The sequence below is a fragment of the Serinus canaria genome, chromosome 3 (genome assembly GCF_022539315.1).
Source record: "Serinus canaria isolate serCan28SL12 chromosome 3, serCan2020, whole genome shotgun sequence".
NCBI classification, from domain to species: Eukaryota; Metazoa; Chordata; class Aves; order Passeriformes; family Fringillidae; genus Serinus; species Serinus canaria.
Window position 1 is genome coordinate 112,585,764 of NC_066316.1, and position 10,319 is coordinate 112,596,082.

General features: G+C 54.7%; 1 protein-coding gene across 1 annotated transcript in view; it reads left to right on the top strand.

Moving 5' to 3' along the window:
* Window positions 1–8,271, top strand: part of LOC103824788 (dystrobrevin beta) — a 47,194-nt gene extending 38,923 nt beyond the window's left edge. The window contains 4 exon segments of the mRNA XM_050971916.1: window positions 6,161–6,191; window positions 6,193–6,277; window positions 6,279–6,314; window positions 8,227–8,271. Of these exon segments, the coding sequence (XP_050827873.1) occupies window positions 6,161–6,191; window positions 6,193–6,277; window positions 6,279–6,314; window positions 8,227–8,271 (197 nt within the window).
* The last annotated feature ends 2,048 nt before the right edge of the window (window positions 8,272–10,319 follow it).

The window sequence follows — 10,319 nt, forward strand, 5'->3', positions numbered from 1 at the left end:
CTGGGGGAGCCTCGCTGGGGCCCTTCCCTGGCTCTGGAATTTCCTGGGCTGTGCTCTCCTTGCAGGGCTGGAAAATCCCTCCCAGCTGTGCCCAGTGCCCTCCTTGTCCCCAGAGCCCCGAGTGCCACATCCAGGGGCACCTCCAGGGATGGGCACTCCAAACCCCCAGTGCCTGAGCCCCCTTTCCATGGGGAAATCCCTCCTGATGTCCAGCCTGAACCTGCCCTGGCCCAGCCTGGGGCTGTTCCCTCTCCTGTCACCAGCTGCCCTTTGAAAGGACGTCCTGCTTTTTATTTATTTATTTTTATTTATTCCATCCTGCTTTTCAGCATTTCCAGTTTCACTGCCCATTCCCCAGGTGGAGGTTTCCCACTTTGACAACAAACCCACTTTTTTACCTGCAGGACAAACATTGGTGGGGTTTGGAGGGAGGTTTTTAATTTCCCCCTTGGCACAGCCTGGGCTGTCCTCTCTCATTTTCAGATTTCCAAACCTTGAATTCCTCTCTGAGGAATTCACACCCAGGAGGTTTCAGCCCATTTTAAATACAATTAATGCCCTGAGCACACCCGGGAGGTTTCAGCCCATTTTAAATACAATTAATGCCCTGAGCACACCCAGGAGGTTTCAGCCCATTTTAAATACAATTAATGCCCTGAGCACACCCGGGAGGTTTCAGCCCATTTTAAATACAATTAATGTCCTGAGCACACCCGGGAGGTTTCAGCCCATTTTAAATACAATTAATGCCCTGAGCACACCCGGGAGGTTTCAGCCCATTTTAAATACAAATAATGTCCTGAGCACACCCAGGAGGTTTCAGCCCATTTTAAATACAATTAATGCCCTGAGCACACCCAGGAGGTTTCAGCCCATTTTAAATACAATTAATGTCCTGAGCACACCCGGGAGGTTTCAGCCCATTTTAAATACAATTAATGCCCTGAGCACACCCAGGAGGTTTCAGCCCATTTTAAATACAATTAATGCCCTGAGCACACCCAGGAGGCTTCAGCCCATTTTAAATACAATTAATGCCCTGAGCACACCCGGGAGGTTTCAGCCCATTTTAAATACAATTAATGTCCTGAGCACACCCGGGAGGTTTCAGCCCATTTTAAATACAATTAATGTCCTGAGCACACCCGGGAGGTTTCAGCCCATTTTAAATACAATTAATGCCCTGAGCACACCCGGGAGGTTTCAGCCCATTTTAAATACAATTGTGTCCTGTCCCCGTTGTGTCCCACCCTTCCCACCCTGCCAGGTTCTTTCAGACCTTCAGCTCCTCTGCAGGAGGGTTCTGCTCCAGAGTGGGTTAGGACTCTGGAATTTTGGCTCTCTAATTTTAGTTGTTCCCACTGTTTTCATTTTATGTGCATTTTCATTCTGATTTTTTTTCCCCCCCACATTCAGTTTCTAGGTTATGTCTAATTTTTCTGGCTGGCTTATTTTTCTAAAATACACAAATCCACCATTTTTTTTTTCTTTTTTCCCCCTATTTATCCTAATTTGCTTTATTTTATAACATTATTCAAGAGACAGTCAGTTCAAGCTGCTCTGTTCACTCAGTGGTGCAGATTCCAGGCAGATTTATCCCTCTTAGCTGAGGCACTGCAGGATTCTTCCTGAGCTCATTCTTTCAGGAAATTGGGATGATTCCTCCAGTTTACTGCAAATGTGCCTTTCTGAAAGTGCCTCTTTTCCTGAGGCTGGTTTTGATCCCTGAAATGAAGGGTGTTTCTGCCAGCATGGGCTTTTTGATGTTTAATTTCTGATGGTGCCTGAAATAACAGCGGAGAGGGCTGAGTGCCACTGAGGGGATGTGGGATCTGTCACATCCTGGGGAACTGCAGGTGGTGTTTGGATCCTCCCTCTGGAGCCCCCCAGGCTCTGGGTGTGCCTCAGGGCCCAGCTGGCTGTGGGAGAGAGCTCTGCTGGGAGATTCTGCATCCCAGGACAGTTCTGTGCTCTGTGTCACATCCTCCTTCTGTCGTGCTCTAATCCTGCCCCTGGGGCTGGGGTTGGGGCTCTGGGGAGGGGACCAGGGACCCCCAGGGCTCAGGGACAGCGAGGGGGGCACCTGCAGCACCTCCCTCCTCTCCTTCCCTCCTTACAAACATCAGGGAACTTCTGCTCAGCCCCTCTTGGCTCTCAGGAGCACGTTTGTCCCCACAGAGCTGATTAAAAAGTGTCAACACCTCTCATCACAAATGTCCTCAGAGTGCCAGAAGGGTTGGGCTGGAAGGGACCTTAAATGGCACCCCATTAAATGCCACCCCAATAAATCCCACCCCATTAAATCCCACCTCATAAAAGGCCACCCCAGTAAATCCTACCCCAGTAAATGCCACCCCAATAAATGCCACCCCATTAAATCCCACCTCATAAAAGGCCACCCCAGTAAATGCCACCCCAGTAAATGCCACCCCAGTAAATGCCACCCCAGTAAATGCCATCCCAGTAAATGCCCCACCCCATTAAATGCCACTCCATTAAATGCCACTCCATTAAATCCCACCCCATTAATTCCCACTCCATTAATTCCCACCCCATTAATTCCCACCCCATTAATTCCCACCCCATTAAATGCCACCCCATTACATCCCACCCCATTAAATGCCACCCCATTAAATGCCACCCCAATAAATGCCACCCCATTAAATGCCACTCCATTAAATCCCATCCCATTAAATCCCACCCCATCAAATCCTACCCTATTAAATCCCACCCCATTAAATGCCACCCCAATAAATGCCACCCAGTGCCACCCCTGCCATGGCAGGGACACCTCCCACTGTCCCAGCCCCAGTGTCCAGCCTGGCCTTGGGCACTGCCAGGGATCCAGGGGCAGCCCCAGCTGCTCTGGGCACCCTGTGCCAGGGCCTGCCCACCCTGCCAGGGCACAATTCCTCATTCCCAAACTCTCAGACCCCAAATGGGATCTGATTCCCCTCCCAGCTGTGCAGTGCCTGGGGATGAGCTCGGTGCTTGCAGTGGCTCCTGGTGGAGCGGGAGGATGCCCCAGGAGGGGTAGGGAGGGGAAGGGAATGGACCCAGGAGGCTGAGGGAGTGGGAAGGGATGGGCCCAGGAGGGGTGGGGGCTGGAAGGGAATGGAGCCAGAGGGCTGAGGGAGGGGAAGGAACGGCCCCAGGAGAGGTGAGGGAGCTGGGAAGGGGCTCAGCCTGGAGAAAAGGAGGCTCAGGGGGGACCCTGTGGCTCTGCACAACTCCCTGACAGGAGGGGACAGCCAGGGGGGGTCGGGCTCTGCTGCCAGGGGACAGGGACAGGACAAGGGGAAACGGCCTCAGGCTGGGCCAGGGCAGGCTCAGGTGGACACCAGGAAGAATTTCTGCCTGTGAAGGGTGCTCAGGCCTTGGCAGGGGCTGCCCAGGGAGGTTTGGAGTGCCCATCCCTGCAGGTGTCACCTGGAGGTGGCACAGAGTGCCCTGGGCTGGGGACAAGGTGGGGATTGGGCACAGCTGGGATGTTCCAGCCCCAGGGATCCTGGGCTGTCGTGCCCCTGTCATCCCCCGTGCCCTCAGGGTGCAAATCCCTGGAGCTCTGCCAGCTCTGGCACTGTCACAGCCGTGTCCCACCCACCCTGGAGCCTCCTCTGGGGTCTCTGTAGGTTCAGGATCCAGCTGTGTCCCCCCCTGGGGGTTCTGTAGGTTCAGTTCCAGCTGTGTCCCACCCCGGGGGTTCTGTAGGTTCATGATCCAGCTGTGTCCCCCCCTGGGGGTTCTGTAGGTTCAGTTCCAGCTGTGTCCCACCCCGGGGGGTTCTGTAGGTTCATGATCCAGCTGTGTCCCACCCTGGGGGTTCTGTAGGTTCAGTTCCAGCTGTGTCCCACCCCGGGGGGTTCTGTAGGTTCATGATCCAGCTGTGTCCCACCCTGGGGGTTCTGTAGGTTCAGTTCCAGCTGTGTCCCACCCTGAGGGTTCTGTAGGTTCAGTTCCAGCTGTGTCCCACCATGGGGGTTCTGTAGGTTCAGTTCCAGCTGTGTCCCACCCTGGGGTTCTGTAGGTTCAGTTCCAGCTGTGTCCCACCCTGGGGGTTCTGTAGGTTCAGTTCCAGCTGTGTCCCACCCTGGGGGTTCTGTAGGTTCAGTTCCAGCTGTGTCCCACCCTGGGGGTTCCGTAGGTTCAGTTCCAGCTGTGTCCCATCCTGAGGGTTCTGTATGTTCAGTTCCAGCTGTGTCCCACTCTGGGGGTTCTGTAGGTTCAGGTTCCAGCTGTGTCCCACCATGGGGGTTCTGTAGGTTCAGTTCCAGCTGTGTCCCACCCTGGGGGTTCTGTAGGTTCAGTTCCAGCTGTGTCCCACCCTGGGGGTTCTGTAGGTTCAGTTCCAGCTGTGTCCCACCCTGGGGGTTCTGTAGGTTCAGTTCCAGCTGTTGTCCCACACTGGGGGGCTCTGGTAGGTTCAGGTGTCACGCTGTGTCCCCCCCTGGGGGCTCTGTTCTGTAGGTTCAGGTTCAAGCTGTGTCCACCCTGGGGGTTCTGTAGGTTCAGTTCCAGCTGGTGTCCCACCCTGGGGGTTCTGTAGGTTCAGTTCCAGCTGTGTCCCACCTGGGGGTTCTGTAGGTTCAGTCCAGCTGTGTCCCACCCTGGGGTTCTGTAGGTTCAGCGCTGTTCCCCCGGGGGTCAGGTTCAGTTCCAGCTGTGTTCCACCCTGGGGGTTCTGTAGGTTCAGTTCCAGCTGTGTCCCACCCTGGGGGTTCGGTAAGGTTCAGTTTCCAGCTGGTGTCCCACCCTGGAGTTCTGCTCTGCTCCCTCTCTGGTCCCAGCGTGCAGGGCAGGAACTTCCCCTGCACTCCCTGGGGGGTGGGATGGGATCCATGGGATTGGATAATGGAGGGGATTAATGGGATGGGATGGGGGATGATGGGATGGGATGGGATAATGGGACGGGATCCATGGGATGGATAATGGTATGTAAGGATGGGATGGGATGGGATGGGATGGGATGGGATGGGATGGGATGGGATGGGAGGGGATGGGATGGGATGGGATGGGATGGGATGGGAGGGGATGGAATGGGAAGGGATGGGACTGGGATGGGATGGGATGGGATGGGATGGGATGGGATGGGATGGGATGGGATGGGATGGGATGGGATGGGATGGGGTGGGATGGCATCCATGGGATGGGATGCCATCCATGGGATTGGAAGGGTTGGGATCCATGGGATGGGATGGGATCCATGGGATGGGATGGCATCCATGGGATTGCATCCATGGGATTGGATGGGTTGGGATCCATGGGATGGGATGGGATCCATGGGATGGACGGGATCCATGGGAGGGTTGGCATCCATGGGAGTGGATATGAGGGGAGTGGGATGGGATCCATGGGGGGGATGGGATGGGATCCATGGGATGGGCTGGAGGAAGGGGAGGGATTGGGAGCCCTGAACCTGACAAATGCGAGCCCGACTCAGGGAAAGCCCTCGGGGCGCGAGGGACGTGTTTCATTGCAGTGACCCCGGAATTCAAGGGGGTTTGGATGTGTACTGGGGGGTGATTGATCCATGGGGGTGTACTGTGTTCCTGGGGGTGTATTGTATCCATGGGGGTTTAGTGATCCATGGGGGTGTACTGTTTTAATGGGGGTGTATTGGATCCTGGGGGTGGTACTGTATTCCTGGGGGTGTATGGTATCCATGGGGTGTATGCATGGGGGTTTGTAATGTGTCCTGGGGGTGTATTTCTGTGTTTCGTTGGGTTTATCTGTATCCCTGGGGTTTATTGTACCATGGGGGTTGTAACTGGTTCATGGGGGTGTACTGTGTTTCCTGGCGGTGTGTACTGTGTAATTTTCTGTGTGTATGTATTCATGGGGGTGTATTGTATTCCATGGGGGTTTATTGTATCCATGGGGTGTATTGTATCATGGGGGTAGTGTGCATGTGGGTGTACGTATTCACCTGGGGGGTTGGAATGTTGGATTCCATGGGGGTGTGTTGTTCTATGTCGGTTCTGGGGGGTGTAATGTATCCCATGGGGGTTGTACTGTGTTCCTGGGGTGTATTGTATCCTGGGGGTGTAATGTATTCCTGGGGGTGTACTGTGTTCCTGGGGGTGTATTGTATTCCTGGGGGTTTGTACGGTATTCCTGGGGGTGTACTGTATTCATGGGGGTTTATTGTATTTCCTTACAGATATTTTCTCTCAGATCTCAGATTCCCACGGGTGCTGCTGTTCCCAAGTTTGAGCAGTTCTGCGGGAGGTTGCTGAAGTTGCCCACGGCCGTGTTCGAGGGCCCTCCTTCGGACAGACACCGAGCACTCGGTGCGCACCTGCTTCCCCCAGCAGGTCAGGGACCCCCACTGGGGGCTGGCGGTCGGGGGCTGGGGGCATGGATTGGGGGTCTGGGGTCTGGGACGGGGGGTTTGGGTCTGGGATCAGGGTGTTGGGGGTCTGAGATTGGGGTCTGGGACGGGGGTTTGGGGTCTGGGATTGGGGTGTGGGGTCGTGGGGTCTGGGATGGGGGGGGTCTGGGGGTCGGGGTGGAATCGGGGTTGTGGGGGGATGTGGGATTGGGAGCTGGGGTCTGGGATTGGGGTGTGGGATTGGGAGTTTGGGGTCAGGGATCGGGGTTTGGGTCTGGGATTGGGGACTGGGGTGTGGGATCGGGGGTTTGGGGTCTGGGATTGGGGTCTGGGGTGTGGGATCGGGGGTTTGGGGTCGGGGATGGGGGTTTGGGTCTGGGATTGGGGTCTGGGGTGTGGGATCGGGGGTTTGGGGTCTGGGATCAGGGATTGGGGTCTGGGAATGGGGATTTGGGGTGTGGGATCAGGGATTGGGATCTGGGATCGGGGGTTTGGGGTCTGGGTTTGGGGGTTTGGCGTCTGGGAATGGGGATTTGGGGTCTGGAATTGGGTCTGGGATTGGGATTTGGAGTCTGAGATTTGGGAGTCTGGAACTGGGAATTTGGGGTCTGGGATGGGGATTTGGGATCAGAGATTTGGGGGCCAGGATTGGGGATTTAGGGTCTGGGATTGGGGATCAGGGAATTGGGATCGGGGATTGGGGATCAGGGACTTGGGGTCTGGGATTTGGGCATTGGGGGTCTGGGGATTGGGGTTGGGGATTCAGGATTGGCGATTAGGGAGTTGTGATCAGGTATTCAGAATTTGGGATCTGGGATTCAGGACTGGGGGTCTGGGATCGGGGATCTGGGATTCAGGATTTGGGATCTGGGATTTGGGATTGGGGGTCTGGGATTGGGGATTCAGGATTTGGGATTAGGGATTCAGGATTCAGGATTTGGGGTCTGGGATCTGGGATTCAGGATTTGGGATCTGGGATTCGGGATTCAGGATTTGAGATCTGGGATTCAGGGTTAGGGATTTGAGATCTGGAATTGGGGATTCAGGATTTGAGATCTGGGATTCAGGATTTGGGATTCAGGGTTAGGGATTTGAGATCTGGGATTCAGGGCTCAGGATCTGAGATTCCCAGGGCAGCAGGGCTGGGGTCACTGCAGTCCCCTGTCCAACCCCAGCACTTTGGAACAGTCCAGAATAATCCAGTGAGGGAATTTCTGTGATTCCCCCGATTCCCCTCCTGGGAGGGCCTGCCCTGATCCCTCAGAGCAGCAGGAATGGCTCAGTCCTTCCCAAAATCAAACCAGGCCCTGCCCACTGCTCTCCCTGATCCCCAAAGCAGCAGGAATGGCTCAGTCCTTCCCAAAATCAAACCACACCCTGCCCACTGCTCTCCCTGATCACTGAGAGCAGCAGGAATGGCTCAGTCCTTCCCAAAATCAAACCACACCCTGCCCACTGCTCTCCCTGTTCCCCAGAGCAGCAGGAATGGCTCAGTGCTTCCCAAAATCAAACCAGGCCCTGCCCACTGCTCTCCCTGATCCTCAGAGCAGCAGGAATGGCTCAGTCCTTCCCAAAATCAAACCAGGCCCTGCCCACTGCTCTCCCTGATCCCTCAGAGCAGCAGGAATGGCTCAGTGCTTCCCAAAATCAAACCACACCCTGCCCACTGCTCTCCCTGATCCCCAGAGCAGCAGGAATGGCTCAGTGCTTCCCAAAATCAAACCAGGCCCTGCCCACTGCTCTCCCTGATCCCAGAGCACGAGGAATGGCTCAGTGCTCCCAAAATCAACCACACCCTGCCCACTGCTCTCCCTGATCCTCAGCGCAGCACGGAATGGCGCAGTGCGTCCCAAATCAAACGCACACCCTGCCCACTGCTCTCCCTGATCCCCAAGCCTTTCACTGGGCAAGACAAGCAGTGGAACATGAGCGGTTGGTGAGACAATTAGTGGTGGCAATACAATTAAGTGGACAATTAGTGTAATACAATTAGTGTGTGCAAGACAATTAGTGTGTGTAAGACAATTAGTAGAACAATTAGTGTGTGTCAAGACAATTAGTGTAAGACAGTTGAATAAATAGTATGCAAGACAATTAGTTGGACAATTAGTGTGTAAGACAATTAGCTAAACAATTGGCAATGAGTTTAACAGTAGTGTGTAAGACAATTAGCTGCACAATTAAGTGTAAGACAATTAGCTGAACAATTAGTGTGTGAGACAATTAGCTGAACAATTAGTGTGTGCAAGACAATTAGTTGAACAATTACTGTGTATACAATTATACTATATTATATGAATTATATTATTTTATATTATATTATAGTATATTATATTACATGACAGGATGGTATAAAATTATATGAAATTGTATGAAATGAATTATTAAATATAGGAAATGATATGAGATTATATAAAATGCTATGAGATGAAATTTTAGGGAATGACAAACTAAATCCTAAAGAAAGAGAAAGGCATGACAGGAATATATAAACCCCAGACTCAGAGAGTGACACAGCGGGCTGGGCTTGACCATGAATTAAAAACAATTAAAGACAATTAAAACAAAATTAGACACAAAAATAAAAACAAAATTAAAAACAAAATTAAAAACAATCAAAAAGCTGCTTGGATAAACAACCCCCGGGCAACATTCCAGAGCAGCAGAACATTCCTAACAGTGGGTTTGGGTCCTGGCAGTGGGGTTTGGGTCCTGGCAGAGGGGTTTGGGTCCTGGCAGTGGGGTTTGGGTCCTGGCAGGGTTGGGTCCGGCAGAGGGTTTGGGTCCTGGCAGAGGGGTTTGGGTCCTGGCAGTGGGGTTTGGGTCCTGGCAAGGGGTTTGGGTCCTGGCAGAGGGGTTGGGTCCTGGCAGTGGGGTTTGGGTCCTGGCAGTGGGGTTTGGGTCCTGGCAGAGGGTTTGGGTCCTGGCAGTGGGTTTGGGTCCTGGCAGGGGGTTTGGTCCTGGCAGGGGGTTTGGGTCCTGGCAGTGGGGTTTGGGTCCTGGCAAGGTTTGGGTCCTGGCAGTGGGGTTGGGTCCTGGCAGAGGGGTTTGGGTCTGACAGTGGTTTGGGCCTGGCAGTGGGGTTTGGGTCCTGGCAGTGGGGTGGTTTGGGTCCTGGCAGTGGGGTTTGGGTCCTGGCAGTGGGGTTTGGGTCCTGGCAGAGGGGTTTGGGTCCTGGCAGTGGGGTTTGGGTCCTGGCAGTGGGTTTGGGTCCTGGCAGAGGGGTTTGGGTCCTGGCAGTGGGGTTTGGGTCCTGGCAGTGGGTTTGGGTCCTGGCAGTGGGTTTGGGTCATGGCAGAGGGGTTTGGGTCCTGGCAGTGGGTTTGGGTCCCGGCAGAGGGGTTTGGGTCCCGGCAGAGGGGTTTGGGTCCTGGCAGTGGGTTTGGGTCCCGGCAGAGGGGTTTGGGTCCTGGCAGAGGGGTTTGGGTCCTGGCAGTGGGTTTGGGTCCTGGCAGTGGGGTTTGGGTCCTGGCAGGGGTTTGGGTCTGGCTGGGGTTTGGGTCCTGGCAGAGGGGTTGGGTCCTGGCAGTGGGGTTGGGTCCTGGCAGTGGGGTTTGGGTCCTGGCAGAGGGGTTTGGGTCCTGGCAGTGGGTTAGTGGGTTGGGGCAGGCAGTGGGGTTGGGGCCTGGCGTGGTTTGGGTCCGGCAGTGGGTTTGGGTAATGGCAGTGGGTTTGGGTCATGGCAGAGGGTTTTGGGTCCTGGCAGAGGGGTTGGAGTAATGGCAGGGGGGTTTGGTAAGAAGAGGGGTTGGGGTCCGGGGGCGGGGGACAGTGGGTGGGGTTCATGGCATGGGTTTGGGTTCTTGGCTGTGGGGTTGGGTACTGGCAGTGGGTTTGGGTCCTGGAATGTAGTGGTGGGTCCTGGCTGTGGGTTTGGGTCCTGGCAGTGGGTTTGGGTAATGGGCAGTGCGGGGGGGTTAAGGGCACAGTGGGGGGAGGGGGAATCGGTGAGGGGGGTCGGGGGAAAGGGTTGAGAGTAGCGGGTTTG